The sequence below is a fragment of the Panthera onca genome, chromosome A1 (genome assembly GCF_046562875.1).
Source record: "Panthera onca isolate mPanOnc1 chromosome A1, mPanOnc1 haplotype 2, whole genome shotgun sequence".
Classification (NCBI taxonomy): domain Eukaryota; kingdom Metazoa; phylum Chordata; class Mammalia; order Carnivora; family Felidae; genus Panthera; species Panthera onca.
The window spans coordinates 204,916,388-204,938,893 of NC_138339.1; the positions used below are offsets into that span (position 1 = coordinate 204,916,388).

The window sequence follows — 22,506 nt, forward strand, 5'->3', positions numbered from 1 at the left end:
ATAACCCGTTAGCTCTTGGAATACCCTGTCTCATAGGGATATTTGTCTGCTTGGGGCCTTGGACCAAACTAGATGGTTTTTGCTAGAAATGTGATTTGCAGTGAGTACCTGTTTTTGTTCACCTGAAGCCCTGGGCTATCCTGTTTGGTTTGTCCTCTATAGGAGGCTAGAGGCTGAGTAGCTAAGGTGGTCCATGTGGAAGGTCCAGGCATACATGTTTTTTTCCAACAAAAACTCTTGACATCAAGGAATGAGAGAGCTTTCCTAGTAGGCAATACTTCATATGTCATAATGGAACTCCTCTGGGAGAAGCCTATGGTGATTTTAATCTGTGTCCTTTCACTGTAATAAACTGTAACCATGAGTACAATAGCTTTTCTGAGTTCTAAGTCCTCCCAACAAATGATCAAATGTGAGGGTGGTCTTGGGGACTCCTGACACAGTTATGTTATAAAGGTATAAAATAGATATACGAAGTAATAATACCCATCATATATTGAGTATTCCATGAACCAGACATTCTTCCAGATGCCTTATGTATATTATCTCAGTCAGTCTTCATAATAATTCTCCATCTTTCACTGTTACATTCTCTCTGAGGCAAATGAAGAAACCGAGGTACAGAGATGGAACATATCTGGCTCAATGTTTTTTAGCTATAAAATGGTGGAACTAGAATTTGTACCCATACAGCCTTCCTCCAAGAGCCTGTGTAATTAAATGCTGTGCGGTGCTCCCTCCCTTGTTTATAGCTTGTGTTCCATTTTACAAATAAGAACACTGGCACTGAAAGGGTTTAAAAAATGAAATCTAGGCCATACTGTTTTTAAGCATTCAGACTGACATTTGAATCAAGTCTAATTCAAAATCTTCCTAAGATCTAGTAGGATTAGAGGGCTTTGGGTGTTGTGGGGATAACTTGGCATTAGTGTTACTAATGGTGGAAGAGTGAGGAAGTGTTTGATTGGAGAAGGGTTCAAAAAAAGGAGGGTAATAGAGTGACAGCTGTACTTTGTGTGTATTTCAGAGTTCACATGGGTCCTAGAAGTAACTGTTGTCATATATACATATGCACACTGTCCTAAACTAACCTCCTTAGAGCTAAATATAAAAAATATATTTCATTTAAATGAGTAATTTGGAGAGGAAATAATCTTTAGGGTAAAAATAAACATAAAGGAGACTATAGAAGCAAAGTGGCTATACCAAGGTGATACAATTTGGCACACAAATTTTATTCTTCCTTTCTTTCTGGTAAATATAGTTATACTGCTTGAATTTTAGACAGTGCATATTTTTAAAGATCACATATCAATATTGGCAAAATTTTTTGACAAATGTTTTATTTTCTCAAATCCCTGGTCCCTTACATTGCTATTTAATTCCTCACCATTCAACTTTGGAAATCCTGCTAACTTCACTGAATCCGTGTGAAAATATTAACAACAGATGTGGAACTTTAATGGGTTGAAGGTCTGTTCTGGAAAGGTCTATTTATACAATAGGCAAAAAATATATAGCTAGATTTTCTTTTTAAGAAAATACTGGTAAGATATGTTTGTATTGTGACTTCATCCACTGGTATTTAGGAATACTCCTGTTCGTGAATGAGCAAATTTTACCATTAAAGTGAAGTTCTGTTTTGTATTATATGCAAGGAGTTGGAACCACTGTCTTCATTCCATAGCTGTCCCCCTCCCTCACTATGACAGTTTTCCATGGAATGTTTTCTCTCAAGTTTAGACCGTCCTACTTATGTATGGTTCCCTATGCCTGGAGCAGTCTGTCCATACTTTGCCTGGCTAAATTACTATACTCACCCTTCTGATCTCTGCCCAGACTTCGCTTCATCTTATAAAATCTGTGTCTATCTTGCATACGTTTGTTTCTCTAATGTAATTCATGGCATGTAACAAATAGCCAAATTTGTTGAGGGATAGATGTTCTCATCTACAATGGGTGCCAGGCTTTAGTAGCTAATACATATAGTGCCAGTCAAGTGCCAAGTTCTCCACTTACTCATTTAACCCTAACAATAACCAGGTGTGGTAGGCATACTGTTACTATTCCCATTTTACAGATGGGGAAACTGGGGTTTAGAGAGATTGTGACTTGCCCATTGTTGACATAGCCAGCAATTGACGGAGCTGAGGGGCTAACCCAGGGAGTCTTGCACCAGCCTAAGCCATATATGGCTAAACTATACTAATTCCTATTAATATAGTTTAAATTACATTTAAAAGAACTGTTAGGACTAATGTGAAAACTAACCCCTCCCCAAAATAAAAAAAAAATGTGATCACTTTTATTTTTAATAGTAATTTAGTTTATGAGTAATTTATCCCAAAATGTGTGTATTTTAGGATTGCCCCAGAAGTTACTCTTAAGCAATTAAAGGCCGGCTCATTTTTATTCAGAGCCGATTACTATACCTTTTACCAACTCATGTCATTTCTTATCAGTGTTACCAGGATCTCATCAGTAATTGGTTTAGATACAGCTGTTTTGGTTCTTGTTTTTTTCCCACCCTTTCTGAGAGCCCTAATACAATAGCTAAAGAAGGAACATCTGTTCCAGACTGCTGCTTCAAGCCATGTAGACCAAGGGAAAAAGTTCTAAGATCATGGAGCTTCCTCTGTGGGGTAACTGCTCATTGCGACACCCCACAACTAGAAAAGTTGAACTCTCCTCTTTTCTAGTTGGAGATCCTCAACTAGGAATTAATTTGTTTTTGTTTTAACAATCTACTATAGGTAAATGGTTTCTATTTAGGACTAGTAATCAATTTCCAAGAAATAGGGAGTAAGCTTACATATTGTAATTTTATTTAGCTTTATTTTTTAAATTTTATTTATTTATTTTGAGAGAAAGAGTGAGCAGGAGAGGGGCAGAGAGAGAATCCCAAGCAGGCTCCACATTGTCAGCACAGAGCCTGATGCGGGACTCAATTCCATGAACCATGAGATCATGACCTGAGCCAAAATCAAGAGTCAGGATGCTTAACCATCTGAGCCACCCAAGTACCCCAAGCTTTATTTTTATTACTATCTTCAACAAGACAAATCCAACAACAACTGCCCCTGATTGCCTGCTTCTTGCTAGACTCCCTGCTAGATACTGTATGCGTGTCATCTGACTTAGTCTTCCCAGCATTCTTGTGAGATACAGAATGTCACTGTGTAGTAACTGTGGGGTAGGGAATCTCAGTTATGCTTCCGAACTGGTAGGGGCTAAGATTTGAATGGAAGCCTCCCTGATTCCAAAGCCTGTAGTTTTTAATATATTTCTAGTATATATCCAATATATATTGCTCAGAGAGTTTGGAAGAATTATTAAAATGTGATTTTTAAGGGCATTTTTGGTAACTTACAAGTGTAAATCAGCACAAGACATTTTTTTATTTTCTCACTCCTTAATAGAATAACTTCTTGTTTACGTCAATGCATTCATGATAGGAGAATGTTTGCTGGTCTTGTTCCGTTTCAAAGCATAAAATGTTTTCTTTTAAAATTAGAGGATTATTAATGTACCACAAGGCTGGCATGAAGGTTAAGGTGTAGAGTGGAGAGCTGGCAAGATACTCTTTCCTGTAGGAGTCATGGGAACCATAAAGTTCAAATTGGAGGTACTAGGTGGAAATGTTTGACCCTGCACTGTAGGCTAAGCAAATCACTGTCCTACCAGGCATCAAGCTTCACCAAGTGAAGTTCATGCCTTCAGGTGTGTAGTGTTGTAGAACAATAATCATCATCTTCCACTTGTGATTGATTTTGGACTCACTGTTAGATGCAACTACCATTGTGCCCATTACTCATAGAGGTGCGTGCTTCTATGGGATGAATTGAGCCCATTATGGAATTTTTGTCGGCTTTTACTGGGACACTCCATTCCCCTTTTTCTTGCCTAACAGCTGTAGAATGTTCATGTTGGTCCTTTGAGTATAAACCTAATTTTCATGTGTGTCATTGGTCTCTGTGGCCTTGAAGCATAATGTATGTCCTAGCCCCACTTCCCATTCATATTTATATTAGAGAATTCTGCTCAAAGTGCCTTTATTCATCCCTGCAATACATGGTCTCTTCTTTAAAATTTTTCTTATCTTGGTGAGGCTTTCCTTTTTCCTCATTGAAAGTTCTTTTGCTTTTCTCTTTCTTTAACCAGAATTATTAGCACAATGCAACAACACTCTTAACTCCTTAAGCAAATTTCATCTGACACTTTGTTTATTTTGCTTAACAACCTCATCTTACAGAAATACTTCTGAATGCTTCCCCCTCTTAGCTCTCCTTTGTTACTTGTTCCCTTTTAGATAACATGTTTGAAAACAATTTTCATACCAAATTATAATTATTAAGAATATGTCATTTTTCTGTTTATTTATTTGAAGTATAGTTGATACACATTGTGTCATTAGTTTCACATGCACAACATAGTGATTCAGCACCTCTGTATATTATGCTGTGCACATTGCGAGTGTAGATACCGTCTGCCATGACACAACATCATTGACTATATTCTCTGTGGTATATCTTTCATCTCCATGACTTGTTCATTCCATAACTGGAAGCCTGGATCTCTCACTCCCCTTCACCCATTTTGCCCATCCTCCCAGCCTTCTCCCCTCTGACAGCCACCAGTTTGTTCTCTGTATTTATGGGTCTCTGTCAATTTTCTGTTTTAATTATACATACGTAACTGCTATGATGAGCCTCTGAATTTACAGTTTCATATATTCCAACACAGAATTGGAGTCACTACACTTAAAGAAGTCACATTTTTTGGTTCTTGTAGCTCTTTTTCTGAGCACATTAACATTTCCTGTAGGGATTTTATTTTTTTAAATTTTTTTTTTAACGTTTATTTATTTTTGAGACATAGACAGCTCATGAACAGGGGAGGGTCAGAGAGAGAGAGGGAGACACAGAATCTGAAATAGGCTCCAGGTTCTGAGCTGTCAGCACAGAGCCCGATGCAGGGTTTGAACTCACGAACCACGAGATCATGACCTGAGCTGAAGTCAGACGCTTAACCGACTGAGCCACCCAGGCGCCCCTCCTGTAGGGATTTTAAAGTACTGGAAAATATTACTGGACATCCTTCTTTATTAATAGTTTCTAAGACCCTGCATATCTGGGCACCCCACTTGGTTAGGATTTTGAGGGCGAGGAAAAGCAATCCTTGCCTTAAAAGGGATTACTATTACATACACAAAAGGTGGGGTGGCCTCTGTTAGGTCTTCCTTTCTTTTCTGTGTTCCAGTTTTGGGTATATGTGCCAAACTTTGCATTTGTTCTTTTCTCGTCCCTGAAGTCCTGTCGATTCCTCCCCTAAACTTTCTTTCCTACGTATATACCTCCCATCCGAATTGTGTAATGGCAATCAGTGAGAAAGGAGTCACTCTGTTTTCTTCAAATCTTAACTTACTTATGAATTCACCCTTTGTGCTTGTTTTTAACAGTGGTATTTTGCCAGTTGTCTTATTTTGGGGAAGACAGCAATGGCTGACAGTGAAAGCTCTGGCATCAGAACACCCAGGGTGATAAGACTGTGGCCAAGTTACTTAACCTTAGTGAGCCTCTTTCCTGTTAATAACAGCTTGTGTTTCTTCAGGATGTTACATTTTGAAGATCAAATGACATAATGTACATATACCCCCAAAACAAGTTAGCTATCTACAGAGAATAGAAATAATTTTCACCTCTCCCATCTCATGATAACAGAATCGATATTTTAAGGATTTCTCCCCTTTTTTTTAATGCTTCTATATAGACACTTTGAACTAAATAAGGAGTACCTATTTTTCAATAATAACTCTGTGTTTAGATTATTTCTACAATTCTGTTAAAGTTATGTTTGATCCAGTTAAAGATCCATCATTCATGTTACTTGAAGACTTTAAGTTGATTTTTCGTTCATACAATTGAAATACACTGTGTAGTGAACAAAAAATCAGTTGTAACTCATTTAATCTTGCTGCATGGATTGATCAAATATAATTTCTCTCTTCTACTGAATACTGAGACTGAAGTAGTGATTTGCCAAACAAAAATGAAATCATCCAATGAGGGGGTATTTTTAGTATACAAATATTTTTGATATGGAGGACAGCCAGAACAAAACTGATCATTTAAGTTATACAAATCTGATCTTTGTCAACTGTAAATGCCATTTCTGATAACCATTGTATGGACTAACTAGGTGACCAATAGGAATTCCAAAGCACTAAGCTTTTCCTGTGTGCTTCTTAAAACCTGTACATTGATCATGTTATCAGAGAAAAGAAGCATGTGAAAAAGTCATCTGGTTGGATGGTGAGTCAACTTGGGTAGTTATAGGAAATATCTTCTCTCCTTGCTTGTTTTGTTGAGTTTACAGCTTAAAAATTGTCTTCATTGGCACCGTTGTTATTCTGAGATCATAGTTGGAGGTATAAAGCCCCAAACCTAGAAAAAAAACCCAAATATTTTAGCTCTAGGATGTTTTTCTTCATATCCTTTACTGTCTGATTATTTAAGGAATTAGAGTTATTCCAGGTGCTGAATATTTTAGACTTGCAACCTTGAAAATAATTATGATAGGTTCTTCTAATCTTTAATTTTTAGTCTTTTCACAGTAAAAACACAGCTAGACTAAGTGACTTACATTTTCTCTTTACTGATAAGATTTATTTTTACTACACATTGCTTAGTGGGATTATTAGTGCATCTGACACGTCTATATGATTAAATGACTGGTAATTTATATTTCCCTTTTACATTTTAAATATTTGGTTTGTTCACTGAAATAATATTAGCAAAAGGTAAAGACTGGATTATTCTAATAAAGTGATAAGGTCAACTATTGATAGATAATGGGAAAAAATAATACATAATAATAAGTCTATTAACCCATGTAATTGAAAATACAACATTAAATTAGGATACCACAAGCAAAAATGAATAAAATGGCATGCTCTTTGTACATCAGATATTGGTCCTCTGCATTCTGAACAAGACAGAGTGCACACACTGTTGACTTCAATTTTTTTTTTTAAACTTTAATGTTTATTTATTTATTTTTAATTTTTTAATTTATTTATTTATGTATTTTTTAAATATGAGATTTATTGTCAAATTGGTTTCCATACAACACCGAGTGCTCATCCCAACAGGTGCCCTCCTCAATGCCCATGCTTATGTTTATTTTTTTTTGAGAGAGAGAGAGACAGAGACAAAGCATGAGTGGGAGAGGGGCAGAGAGAGATGACGACACAGACTCAGAAGCAGGCTCCAGGTCCTGAGCTGTCAGCACAGAGCCCAAAAGAGAGCTCAAACCCACCAATTATGAGATCATGACCTGAACCGAAGTCAGACGCCCAGCTGACTGAGCCACCCAGGTGCCCCCCATCTTAAGGCTACTTTTAATGTTATGTTTTAAACATGGCCAGGTTTACATGGAATATTGTGGGGCTTTAGTTGGATGTTCTCCTTGCTTTCCTAACAAAGAGGTGATAGTAATAACTCAAAACAACAATAGTGATAGGTGATAGGCCCTATCACCAAGTCTACCTTTAAGCACTATACTTCATGACTACCATCTTGTGCCTAGCTGTGCCTTTATTTAGCCTTACATTTGGGGGATAAAAAGAATATTTAAATTACTATATCACTTCAGAACACAAGGGGAGAAAACACACTTACTGGAAAATCAAGTTGTACTTTGGGAAACCACAGTTATGAATATTTCATACTCTCTCTGTTAAAGAAGTCACAGAATAGATTGAAATATCTCATTTACTTGAGGATTTTACAAAATGTTTGAAAGAATTGCAAACAAACTCATGGCATAATGATGATGGGTCAGTATTGTTAAATCCCTGATGGGCTAATACGTAATGTGTTGTTTCACCTGAGACTGATTTTTACAGAAAAGAGCAACTTGCAGCTGAAGCAGTTTAATTCATCAGCACCTGCACATTCTTGGGGACATTCTCAAAGCATAGTTTCCCATTTTCCTAAGTTTCATGGTCATAAAAAGTTCAAATAATAACACCACCTTATTGAATGTTAAGATGATGAATTGTTTGTGCCCGTATACCGTTTATCATGCTCTCCTATTCTCATTGAGAGCATTTTTTCATTGAATTTGGTAATACCAGAGAATTTAATTTTTACTGTCATTCTAGAGTCCCTTATAAAGCATCTACCCTATAATTACTGCAAATAGGGATTTCTAAGAGTAACTAATTTTCCACAAGGTAGTTCTAATCCATTGTTTATCTATTGCATGTTGGGGGGAACTTTTGTATTCAGTTACAAAAGCAAGTCTTGATGGAAAAAAAACGGGGGTGGGATGCCTGGGTGGCTCAGTTGGTTAGGTGACCGACTTCAACTCAGGTCATGATCTCATGGTTTGTGAGATCGAGCCCCATGTCTGTTTGTCAGCATAGAGCCTGGAGCCTGCTTCAAATCCTGTGTCTCCCTGTCTCTTTGCCCCTCCCCCGCTCATGCTCTCTCTTTCTCTCTCTGAAAATAAACATAAGGAACAAAAAAAAAAAAGAAAGAAAGAAAGAAAGACTTGATGGAAAACGAACAAGTAGATCACATACTTTGTATTCTTAAAGACTTTTGTGTCTGGTAATTCTAAGAAAAAAATATTTTCTTTCGTGTTTCAATACAGGAATAGTACAGGAATACATTTTTAAGGTTTTCTTAGTTAAAATATTTTCCATTTCTTCCTGAAAATGGAGTCATCAGGAATTTCTAGAAAGCTTCATTTAGTATGTTTGAACATTGCCTCTTCTTAAAATTGAGTAAACTCCTATTAAAAAAAGCATTTAGTGGGAACATGTCGGACTCTTAAGTAGTTGTTTATTTTGAGAAAATTAGCCTGTGTTTTCATAGTACCTGATACCTGTATCCCTCTGGAAAGCATGCAGATTTAAATCTGGTTTTCTAATCTTATGTTAGGAATCTGAGACAAAAATAAAATACTTAGGAAGAAAAGATTTTTGAGTTCAGTGAAAACTGAAGAGATCCCTGGTTTGCATAGTTTAAATATTCATTAATGTTGAAAGAAATATAACTCTGAATAAGAAGACATTTATAATCTTTTCAACTTTCTTATATAATAAAATCTCCAGTAGTTTTTGGAGTTACAAAAATATACAGAATATTATCATAGGTTGAAAATGTTGAGTTGGGTAGATAAAACTATTTAAATGAGCTAAGAGTTAGAAACGGAGATGAGGTATGATCAAAAAGTTGGGATCTGTGGAAGTCCACTTAAATTCTTATGTTACAATTTTTCTCTTATAAAGTAAGTTTTTAAGTATTTCAAGAAACAGTATATAATAGACTATTAAGCTGGAAGGAGGCAATGTGCACGTTGGTTTTTTAAATTTTGCTTTTGAGGAAAGCAAATTTTGTGTCATTGGGCAAGTTTTGAAGTTAATGTACCAAGACTATCTTAATTTGAAATGCAAGTAATTATTTGGGTGGGGGGGAAACAGGAAACTAAACTCTCTTTTTCAGAATAAAAGCTCATAAAGTATATTAGATTTAGAAGTATTAAAACATGTGTCTATATATTTATGAAAATAAATTTTTAGTGGTAAATAACTAGACTTGAGATCAAGAGTATATCTTGCCTCCCATATTTAATTCACCTCTGTAACTTCCCTGCCAAGTAATCCAGCTCCATTGGGTACATGCTTTGGAGGAGCTTCCTGTCGAGTCAATGTACAGTCATATTCCAACATCTCTGAATGGAAAACTATATTCTCATAGGTACTATGAGAATTGACACTTTCGCATATATATAGAAGCATATATGATCATTGCAAGCTAGAAAGTGGCTCTTCCTTGATTTGTTCCCAAATAAATAATTAGTGGGGCATTTCATTAATGACATATAACGGAAATAATATAAATTAATAATATTACTATTGATAATTGCTGTTTTACATAGATTTTACTGTATGCCAGGCATTTTATTTAATTCTTACAATATCACTATAAAGTAGGTATTATTTTGCCCATTTTACAAAAGAGGAAACTGAGACACAAGTTACATAGCTATTTAGTGCCAGATGGAGATTCAGACAAAGACAATAAGACTTTAGATTTCCTTCTAGCCTTTACACTGCCTTTCTAATAAGTAATAATAAACTCATTTTTAAATTATTTCTGAAAGTAGTGAAATATCATATTCATTATATTTTTGATGATATTCTTGATTGTCCATTCAACAAACTTATTTGAGTGAGCACCCAGGATTTTATATGGCTGTTCCTTGTTAAATTGTTTACCTTTGGATCCTAAAACACGTAAGTATGTTACCCAGAAAAATATATAGTCTATCATAATCGACACATTATATAAAAATATTTAAGAAATAAAGATGTGTTGGTCAGCCTTCTATAAGAATACACTTTTGAGAATTTTCTCACATAATAATAGAGACTCTCAAAGATCAATCCCACCACAACACAACAAACTATTTTAAAATATGGCTGTCTTGTGAGAAAGTTGGGGAAGTCTTCAAGGAGAAAGGGTTATTTTTCATGAACATCTCTCTGTTGAAGGATCCTTCAAAGCAGGGATTGGCTGTTTAATGGGCCATATAGTAAATATATGCAAGCTAAATGTTAATAACTACTCAGTTCTTCAGTAGCAGTGCAAAAGCAGTCATAGGCAGTATGTAAGTGAGTGGGTGTGGCTATGTCTGATATAACTATTTACAATTGCTGGCCAGCCCAAGATTATAGTTTGCTGACACCAGCTCTACAGGATGTATTTAAAGAAGCAACATTTTCTTTTTCTTCAGAAAGAATTGAGAGACAAGAAGGCATACTTACCATTAAACTAAATATAAAAAACGTATACAATAAAATAATGTCTAACTTGTTTTGTAGAAAAGGGAGGTATAGAGCTTAGCTACTGGACAACGTTGTTAAATAAATTGAATGAGGTGTTTGGAGTTCAGGTGTTTTATCTTTCTGTATTGTTCAAAGGAGAGGAAAGGAGATAAAACCATCAGTGAACCTTAGGCCTTGTTAAATTAATTTGTGTGATAAAATTACCAAGATAACCAGTAAAAGGATTGATGTTCCAGCATAGATTCAAAACCATAGGGGGAGAAATGAACCAAGAAAGATATACATTCATACATACATACATACATACATACATATATAAGTGACATAGATAAAGGAGGACCAATAAAACGAATAATATAAGGTGGTGGAAACAAGTATTTCGTAAGTCACAATAAAAATTTTAAAGACTAAGATTGGATAAACAATGTAGCCTTGTGCTGTTTGAGACCTCCTATAACCCAAATACATGGAAAGGTTTAAAGTAACAGAACAGGTAATGAAATGCAATATTAATCAAAAGAAAGAGGGAAACTATGGTGGTAACAGATAAAATAGACTTAAAGACAAGGAAATATTCATGCTGATAGAAAGCTTAATTCTTCAGAAAGGTACAAGTCAAAAATTTGCATGTGAACATGGCACCAAAACAAACATGTAAAAATGTATACCTTCTAGAATAAGTTGATAGCGTTAGCATTATATTTGGATCTTCAACAAAGTTCTCTAATTGATCATTAAAGATATGGGAGCTTTAAACAATTCAATTAACACAGTTGATTCAATGTAATATATAGAGAACCCAACTCAACAATTAGAGTACACCTCTCAACCATAAGTGGCACTTTTATCAAAGTAATCACATACTAGAGACCGTGAAATCTTGATGTATTTCTAAGGTGCAGCTTCGTTCATTAACTACAATAGTATGAAATTAGCGATGAAATTTTTAAAAGGATGAAATTTTAAAATCTCTGTTTTGCAAATTCTAAAATCACATGAAATAACTCATGTGTCAAGAAAGAAATCCTAGAGTAAAATTAGACCTGAAGAATTTATGGAACACAGCAAAATAGTGGTATAAAGAAATTTATACTCTAAGTGTTTAGGTTAAAAAATCAGAATGACTGAAAATTAAACATCCGACTTCAGAAGTTAAAAAGGAATTGTATAATCCTAGAAAAAATAGGAAAATAAAGGAATGAAGGAAAAAATGACTTAGAGAATTTTTGAAAAGCTAAACCATGATTATTTTGAAAAAACAATTAGATAAGTTTCTGAAAAGGTTAATGAGGAAAAAATATTAAAGACGTAATAAGGAATATAATTATACATACAGAAGATAGTAAAAAGAGACAAGCACACTATAAAAATTTATAGGACAGACTGGATAGGTTGATGATGCAGATAAGTTTCTAGAAAAATTATAACATAATTGAAACTGACTTTGAAAGAAAATCAAAGCTTGAATAAGTCTATAACTAATTGTTAATTTAATGACTTATTTAGAATCTTCAAGTAAATTAAATACTTGGCCCAGAAAGTTTTACATATGAGTTTTACCAAATTTAATGAAATGATTGTTCTAAACTGATAGGATACTAGTGTGTGTGTGTGTGTGTGTGTGTGTGTGTGTGTGTGTATACACTTATATACATACACTTTAATATATATGCACACACACTATATACTTATATATATATATAAGAATATATATACATATACACTTAAATATATATAAGTATATATATACCTATACACATATATACACACACACTAAGTCATATAATAAGTTAGGATATATACTATATATATCCTAAGTCAATGGAGAGCCCCATCATGTTTGTTAACAGAAAGAGTCAATATCATAAAGATACCAATTTAATCTAAATCTGCAGAATCAGAGCAATTTTGTTCACAATCCTAATAGACCTTTCCAAAAACTTCAGTAAGTTTGCTCTGAAAACTAGATGGCTGAGTAAAGGCCCAGAAAGAGTAAAGACAATTCTAAAGAAGGAAAATCAGATATGAGCTATAATAAGACAGAGTGTTACTGATTCAGACATGGGTATATTGACCAAACAGACTAAAGCAGCCCCCAAACATCAACACATATATGGCCACTTGAAATACAGAAGAATGGGCTTTGCTGATCAGTGGGCAAAGGGTAGGCTAGTTGTGAAATGTTACAGTTCAACTCATTTTCAATAGAAAAAAGTAAATAGGATCCCCACCTCATACTACTCGAAAACATTGATTCCAGATAAAGTAGGTACTAAAATGTGAATAGCATTGTTAAAGCTTAAAAATAAAGCATAGAAGATTATCTTTGTCTTTGAAGTAGGGAAGGATTTTTTTTTTTAATGTTTATTTGAGAGAGAGAAACAGACAGAGTGTGAGTGGGAGAGGGGGCAGAGAGAGAGGGAGACACAGAACCTGAAACAGGCTCCAGGCTCTGAGCTGTCAGCACAGAGCCTTATAAGGGGCATGAACTCACGAACCATGAGATCATGACCTGAGCTGAAGTCGGACACTTAACAGATTGAGCCACCCAGGCATCCCAATTTCTTTAAAAAAATACCTTTTACTACATTTAACAACTTCTCTTTACTGAAAGACAACATAGGTAAATGAAGTATGATGACAGTTAAAATCTAAAATATAAAACAAACAAAAGATTCGTATTCAGAATATTTTAAAGAACTGCAAATTAAGAAACTGATAAACAGCCTAACAAAAAAGTGGGTAAAAGATCCGAAAGGCATTTCACAGAGTAGGAAATCCAAATGTTTTATAAACATGTGAGAAGCAACTTGAACTAATTAGTAACCATAGAAATACAAGTTAAAAGCACGATGGGATACCGTTATAAGCTGCCAAATAGAAGACTGATGATAACAATTTGGTTAGTGTCTAGGCTATGATTATGTGCTAATGGTGGCTGTATCTTTTGGCACACTGTGGAAGCTCTTTGACACCATCTAGTAAGCTTGATGATGAACTTCTCCCCTTATTATCAACTCCACTTCTACCCAAGAGAGCAGTGGGTTTCAAACTATTTTGGTCATAACCCACATTGTCAAATGATATTTTATAAGTGGACCCAGCACTCTTTTAGAACAGAAACAAAGCGTCAACAAAGAATATCCTTACTGTTTGTGTTACGTTCTAAGATGTCCTGTTCTCCTCTGCTTAAAGACACTGTCAACAGTTTCTGAAAAGGTTTAAGAACCAAGTAATGGGATCTACCATAAAAAAACTCATATGCACAGGGAGATGTGAGCAAAAATGTATCTGCCTCGTTTGTCATAGTCAAAAATCCAAAGCAATTCAAATCCCACTGATAAGTGAGTCAGTAGGGAGATGACTTCATATTATAAGCAGTGAAAATGAGATGCGGTTTATACATAAAAATGTGAATGAATCTTAGAAATATAATGTTGAGTGGAAACATCAAGTCACAGAAGTTTATAATAAAGATGATGGAATTTGTTTATAAACTCAAAGATAATGTTTATGAGAATAGCCACAACTTAGGAAGGATTACACTCTGCCAGACTGTTCTAAATTCTACACACGTGTGCACATTCATTGAAATTCACTGGCTTTGGGTCATTTTGGTTTCTCTGAGACAAAATGTATGATGCTATAATGTATATTTAAACTAGTTGTGGCAAAGTTCTTGTTGTTACATTTGCTATGCAGAAAACATAAATTATAGGTAGGAAATAATCGTGAACTCATTTTCTTTCAGAATATACACACACATATGCACATATATTTGACATATCTATATGTTTTTATACACATAGTTATTAACATACCTGTGTATTTTTATGTAGATAGTTTAGAGTTTGCTGTTACCATAAAATACATGTGAGCCTTAGGAACTCAGGTAAATTATTGATTATGCCTTTGAATTGAACAGTCAAAATGTGACTGAAGTTTTAAAACCCTCTGTGGTCATTGCTGTAGACTGGTAAGCCCATAGATCTTTCAGACAGGAGCATGTACCGGGCTCTATCTGGGACGATCTGCAAGCACCTAAAGAAAGTTTTGGCATGGCATAGCTGAAAGTAGTTGGTGGCAGTGCAATTAATTTGCCAATTTACTAAATAAAAAGCTGCATTAAGAATAAGGTGAATATAGCATAATATATGTAAACTTGTCAAATAACTAAGTTGTACACCTGAAACTAATGTAACACTGTGTCAACTATACTAAAAACATACATACATACATACATACATACATACATACATAAGATGATTGGGGTGCCTGGGTGGCTCAGTCGGTTGAGCGTCACCTCAGGTCATCATCTCGCAGCTCGTAAGTTCGAGCCGCATGTTGGGCTCTGTAATGACAGCTCGGAGCCTGGAGCCTGCTTCGGATTCTGTGTCTCCCTCTCTCTCTCTGCCCCTAACCCACTCTCATTCTGTCTCTGTCTCTCTCAAAAATAAATAAACATTAAGAAAATAAAATAAGATGATTAAACAAATCAATGTCTTAGAGCTAGCCATCTTTATGTATAGCTCTTCTCTAATTTTTCTTTCTAGTTTGGAATGTAGAATTGACGTAACTAAGAGGCAATTGTATCTAGAATAATGTGGTTCTCTAACTGTTCATCTTTTCCGTTTTTGGCTACTTTTGCTTCTCAACATTTAGAATAACAGAAAATTCCAAATTACTGTTTGAACTGGGATATTAGTTTCAGACTAAATACCTATTTCTGTGCTGTCTGTTGGTATTTTTCCAGCTAAAATTCTTCTAATAGTTATAATGTCAGAAGAAGATATGCTTTAAATGAGATTGGCTTTTAAATGAAAATCAATAGTGTATTTTCCATAAAGTAAAATAACTTTAAGAATTACTTCAGACCTTATTTCTAAATGTAAACATTATTTTATAGGTCCTAGGAAGTAATTTTGACTTTTTACTGCCCAATGGAATACTAAAAGGGTGTGGCAATTATGTCTGCTAATAAGTTGTCTTTTAAATGTGCTCATTGAAATGCATCCAGTCATTAAAGTAGAAAATTTACATCAGAAAATTTTGTACTTTAAGTTTCATAAATAAGCTACATGATATATTTTTTATCTATTGCAGGTTCCTCTTATTTATTTCCCTCAAGCAAGAAATACAGTTTTGACACTTGAATATTTGCTTGTTTTTTTCTCCACCACAATCCGGTCTTTCTACTCAATCTTTATTACATATACAAACGTGGGTACCCATGTGTGCGCATGTACACACATGGATGCGTATACATGTTCATCTTTGAAAACACACTTCTTTTCTACTTTTATGTAGCCTTCTCCTACCTTCCTTATGTCAATTCTTATAGTGGCTATTGTCGTATACTTTGTGCCTAACATATGCTCCCGTAATATGAAGCAGCATGGTGGAAAGAACATAGACTACCCCTAGCTTTCAAGTCTGGCCTCTGCTTCTTACAGAAATCATTGTAGTGAACAACTATTTAACCAGCCAGTGCCAAGTGGAAAATGCAGAATCCATTCTGAGGATTGGAGGGATTGCATAGGAAAGCACCTATTACTGCAGCTGCTATTTCATAGCTTAGCAGTAATAATATTAATATATGTCATGAACTGTGAGGAGTAGGAGAATTTACCTTGTTAGCCTGCCATTGTTTCATGGACGTTGGCAGAAAACACAAGACTATAGAGTCAAAGAATTTATTATAGCAACAGCCATAGTAAACAGTTCTTTGTTCATTCCTGAGTCTAAATTCCCACAGGGAAATGTGAAGAAGGCCAGATTTAATACCTACATATACAGTGGTTTGTATTACTGGAGGAAAATCTTGAACTTGGGAAACCCAATCTTTTTTAAGAGCTAATAAGACTGCCCAACCTTGCCTCAGTTTACACACTAGACAGTGAACAAATCCATTTGCTTGAGAGGGAGATCCTACTTTTTGGAACAAATGTGGTTGGTTAGCACTTGTATCTTAGAGTACTTAGTCTTGCATTCTCTTACTTGAAAATTTCCAGTTGTTTTCTGGTTCCCTTAAAAGAAAGTCCAACCTTCCCTATCTTAGCCTAGAAGACTCTAAATGATCTGGCACAGCTCCTGACCTCATCTTATACCACCATACTGGCCTTCTGTCTCTCAAACCCACCAACAGCCTTTGCGTTTGATCTCCCCCAGATCATCACCTAGCTAGCTTCTTGACATTGAAGTTTCAGCATCAATGAAATCAGTGAGTGGGGTCTTATCTGATATAGGCCTTATCTATACCACTTAATATGAAGTAACCCCCCCCAAGCCTTCTATCACATCACTCTTTTTTTTCATGATACAATTTTTTCAAAATTTTCATATTGTTTTCTGTCTTTGCTTCCTGTACCACCCTATCACACAGAATATAGAACTTGTTTTAGAATTGTGTATGTGCATATGCATGTATATTATAAATCATATATATATATATGTGTGTGTGTGTGTACACACACACGCATATATATGTCAAATGCTTGGAATAATACCACTTACCACTCAGTGTCTCAGTATTTCTTGAATGAAGGGCTACATGGATGAATTAATACTGCCTCAAGGCTTTTTGTTTTCTCCTCTTTTCCCATGTGTTTTTCATTGTTTTGGTCGATAATTTTAAATTTTGCTATTTGATTTCTAGTGAAGAACTTGCACTATCTCTAGGGCTTACAAAAACAAGGCTATGACAGTAGAAAACTGAAAGTTTCCTCCCAAATAAAAAAAGCCACCTACTTGTTAAAGTTTTGTTGTGCACTTTCTATTTAATACCATTAGTGATAAACTAGCAATTAGATAGCTTGTTTGAATTCATTGGTACTGAGAACATAGGAGATTGTAGCATGAGCTATGCTGTTGGCACATAAAAAATCCTTGTTTACCTCTTAATTCCCACTAATGACACATGAGAGGTGTTTCTTGATTTGTATAAAACTTAGAAAATAAGGAATTAAATCACATACCTATTGGGATCCCATAATTGTGACTTGGTGACTTTGATGAGAAGTCAGAGGTCTGTCTTTGAAACGCCAAATATTCCTCTAGTCATCCTATGACACTTGTCTTTATCTGAGAGGAAATCATTAAATGATTGATTGTTATATGAAACAGTCCTTGCAAACTTTTAGCTCTTTTCTATCATTTCTCCAGTTGCTTTTTTTGTACTCAATATTTTACCTAGCAGAGGATGTATGGAAGACTCAAATGCATTTGCTAGACCCTCTTGGAAATATATATAGGGAAACAGTTTTGATTTGTCAATTAAGTGCTTTTTTTATTTTTAGTTTCGTCTCCCTTCTCTTAGTTGATTCTACTAAGATGCAGGTGCTTTAAACATAAGTTGTATTTATAGATCCATATTTAGCAAGTGTTCATGTGCTAATCTTTTAAAAGACTGTTACTAATATTAGAAGTAGCCATTATCTAAAAGATATTTAATCACAGCTCTACAGATTAATAATTTTCCATTCTCTTTGTGAAATCACTGTGGTTAGAATTGATCATTTTTCAAAATTTGTTTGTAACAGCAAGCAAGAAAGGAGAACGTCAAAAAAAGAGAAGCAGAGGAAAGGGAAAAACGTGCCCAAATAGCCAAAGAATTAGCAGAGAAAGAAAGACTTGAACGCCAACAAAAGAAAAAGCGCTTGTTAGAAATGAAGACTGGTGAGTACTGTCAAATTTGCAATTTGTACCTTTATTAGCAGTTTAATAAACTTCAGTGAAAAAAAGAAGATCTGGTCACTTATTTGTATAGTTAAAATGTAGAGCATTTTTTTATTTTTTTTTTATTTTTATTTTTTTTTTTTAAATAATGGGCTTTCCTCCTTTAGTTTACTTGTTAGTAACAAGTAATGCTTTTATTCTAACTGGTCATTGGTCATAGGTGATATTGGTCCTCTGGTCTACTCTTGTAGTTCCAGAGTATTCCCACTCTCTTGACTGCTACATCAATAACGAATCTGTAATAAGTTATGGCAACCAATAAATTAACAACTATAGAAAAGGGGTCAATTCTATTGGACAAGTAACTAGTATTTTTTCAACAGGATACTCTAAGGGAGGGAAAAAGTGATGAAGGGAAAATGTATTGATTTAAAAGAGTCTTAAGAGATTTATCTATCAGTTGTCATAAATGAAACTTACATATATTCTAATCCAAAAAAATGTAGACAAAGGGAGTCTGAAAAGTTTGAATATTATGTTTCCCCTGTAGACAGGACAATGTTGTTGTGAATATATTTTAAAGTATGTTGTAGAGGCTTATACTGAAATTTTATAAACAAAAATATGTCTGAGATTTCAGTCAAAATACTCTAGCATGACGGGGAATTAAGTGGATATTTGTAGATGAAATTTGTAGAGGGGAATTTGTAGATGAAACAAGATTGGTGATAAATAGTAATTGCCAAAGTTGGGTGATGGGTGCTTAACGGGAAGGGTGTGTTCACTGTCTCATTTGCTCTACTTTTGTATATTTTGAAACTTTCTTTAGTAAAAACTCTTGGAAAAAAATTAAAAATAGAAAAGTAACAGCTTTACAGTTTTACATATATGTATTTACATATATATATATATATATATATGTGTGTATGTATGTATATATATATATATATATATATGTATATATTCCAAAGCTGAAAGATACAATGAACTGAGGTTCCTCGGTGGCTCAGTTGGTTAAGCGTCTGACTCTTGATATTGGCTCAGCTCATGATCTCATGGTCACAGGATCCAGCCCCGTGTTGGGTCCGCACTGGGCATGGAACCTACTTGAGCTTCTCACTGCCTCCCCCTCTACCCCTCCCCTGCTTGCTCGCATGTGCACAGGTGCACTCTCTCTCTTAAAATAAATAAATAGATAGATAGATAGATAGATAGATAGATAAAGATACCACTAACTTAGAAGCAAAAAATTAAGGAAATTGTAGTTACATTTTCACTCCCTCAAACTTTTGGCTCTTCCACCTCTAAGCCACTAAGGATTGCAGAAGGCTTTAATTAAAATCCATCACCTTCACTGCTAAATTACCACAGTTTACAACTCAGGGCTGCAAATTCACCTAAAGTTTCCCCAGGGGTAGACAGAGATGCCTTTTTGCCTTTTTTGCTTTCACTTTTACAGACATATTTTACCTTTAATAAAGCAAACTGAGTACCTTAATGTATCACACATGTTTCTTCCAGGAGAAAAAAATAATCGTAAGCACAATTTCTTGTTTAGAAGAGTACGCTTGAAATTCAGGAAGTATTCTCAAAAATTTCTTAAAGTTTTAACTAAAATGGTGATCAGAAAGGTTTAACATTGATTTTAAGAATATGCTTCTGGAAATCATTTTAAAATAATTGAATACTGCCTAATTTACCAGACATTCTGGTATTTGAACACTGGCTCATTTAGTATTGGCCAGAGTCATTTAGATGACTTATATGATGGCAAATTGGCTGTACTGTTTGTGGATTTTGCCCAGACCCCCTGGTCTATCATACTGAGCCTCTCAGCAATTCTCTGTTCTATCAATCTGGAAAGTTAAAACCTGATAGGAAGCAAAAATTTTAAGAATATGTTAGATCCAATGTAATCTCAATAATGTTTTCATTCAAATTTACATTTTTCCTGAAGGCATTTCATTTTTAAGAAGAGCTAAGTTTATTTTATTTTTCCAACTTAAAAAATAATACTTTTGTGTTACAGAAAACACTTAAGAAGTGGTTGACCAAAAGATCATTATCGATAATCCTCCTATCCAAAAAGATCACTTTTAATATTTTGGCACATTTTTCTTTTAGTTTTAAAATTTTCTACCTTTTAAAAACAGTTATATGATAGAGTAAATATGTTGTTTAGCATCTCACTGAACTTTCTCAATGTTTCCTGTTATTCTTGTGATTCTTAATCTGTAATTTGTAATACCTGGATATGCCATATCTAATTTATTTTGCATTAGTCAGTAATGAGGTCATAGAACAATAATTATTTCTATCTTTTCAATGTTATACATTTATGTATAAATGATTGACGAATATTCATAATTATTAGGATATGGAATAGAAAAGGATAGTTTTAAGACTTTTTGATGCATGTTGCCAAATTGATTTCTGAAAGTATATTCTAATTTCACCAACTTTTAAAGCTGTTAGTTTATGAATATTCTTCAGTTGAATATTCTCATTTTTTTAAAGATTTTTGTTAATAAATTAGAAAATTATGTTTTGTCTTAATTTACATTTCTCTGAGTGCTACTAAAGTTGAACATTTTTTCAAGTGTTTATTAGTCCATTTGTATTTCCTTCTTTGTGAACTGTGTTGCATTCGTCTTGTTTTTAATGATTTACACACATCAGCTCCTTGTGCCTCATTATTTACCTTTTAAATATATTTTCTCAATTTGGCTTTTGATTTTGATAGTTTGAAATATAAAAATGTTTCATTTTCTATAATTTTGTTATAACTTTCGCTTGCTCAAGTTTAGAAAGTCATCTTTACAGCAATTTTATATCCACTTCAAATTTTTTTAGCTTCAGATATTCATAATACTATTCTGTTCCACTTAAATATAATTCTTGCTTAATCATTCATAGACTAGGGTCTATTTCTGAAATTTACCAAATCAATTATGGTTATAATTATCGTTAATAATTATGGTTAATAATTGGTTTGTGTTTATTTCCGATAAGTAATTTTGTATTGAGGACATTTTGGTTTTTTCTTTTCTTTTAAGTATAGTTAACATAAAGTGTTATATCAGCTTCCGGTGTACAATATAGCGATTCAACAATTTCATACATCACCCAGTGTTCATCACAAGTGCACTCCTTAGTCCCCATTACTTGCTTAACCCCTCCCCCACCCACCTCCCTTCTGTTAACCGTCGTTCTCTATAGTTAAGAATCTGTTGCTTGGTTTGCTGTTCTCGCTCTCTCTCTCTCTCTCTCTCTCTCTCTCTGTGTTTTTTTCTTCACTCATTGTTTCTTAAATTCCACATGAGTGAAATCGTATGGTATTTGTCTTTCTCTAATTTTGCTTAGCATTATACTGTCTAGCTCCATCTATGTATTGCAAATGGCAAGATTTCATTCTTTCTTATGGCTGAATAATATTCATTATATACAATGGAATATTATTAAAAAGCCTAAAAAAGAATGTATGCATATATGTGTGAACACATGAACACATACATACACCACTTCTTTGTCCATTCATCTAGCGATGGACCCTTGGGCAGTTTCCATGGTTTGGCTATTGTAAATAATGCAGTAAACATAGGGGTGTGTGTGTCCCTCTGAATTAATGTTTTGGATAAATACCCAGTAGTGTTGATTACTGGATCATAGGTAGTTCTATTTTTAACTTTTTGAGGAACATCCATACTCTTTTCTACAGAGGCTATACCAGTTTGCATTCCCAAGAGGACAATACTTTTCTAAATTGTTAAAGTAGATTTTAACTTTTTAAAAATAAACTTAAAGGAAGGTTTCTCTTGCATCTTTGTGAATCATAGAGCTCATCTTATTTGACCTATTGGATTACTTTATTTTTTTTCAGTGTTTATTTTGGAGAAAGAGAAAGAGAGAGCGCGTGCACAGGCAGGGGAGGGACAGAGACAGAGGGACAGAGGATCCAAAGCAGGCTTTGTGCT

The 22,506-nt window shown here is 34.4% G+C and overlaps 1 protein-coding gene across 5 annotated transcripts in view; it reads left to right on the forward strand.

The window, feature by feature from the left end:
- The window catches only part of DIAPH3 (diaphanous related formin 3), a 516,220-nt gene that overhangs the window by 312,603 nt on the left and 181,111 nt on the right, over positions 1-22,506 (forward strand). For all 5 annotated transcript variants that reach the window (XR_013550080.2, XM_078433000.2, XM_078433008.2 and 2 more), the window contains one exon: positions 18,397-18,532. Coding sequence is in view for 4 of the 5 variants with exons in the window: in XM_078433000.2 (XP_078289126.1) it covers positions 18,397-18,532 (136 nt within the window). In the remaining variant the exon portion in view is untranslated. The remainder of the gene's footprint in view (positions 1-18,396; positions 18,533-22,506) is intronic.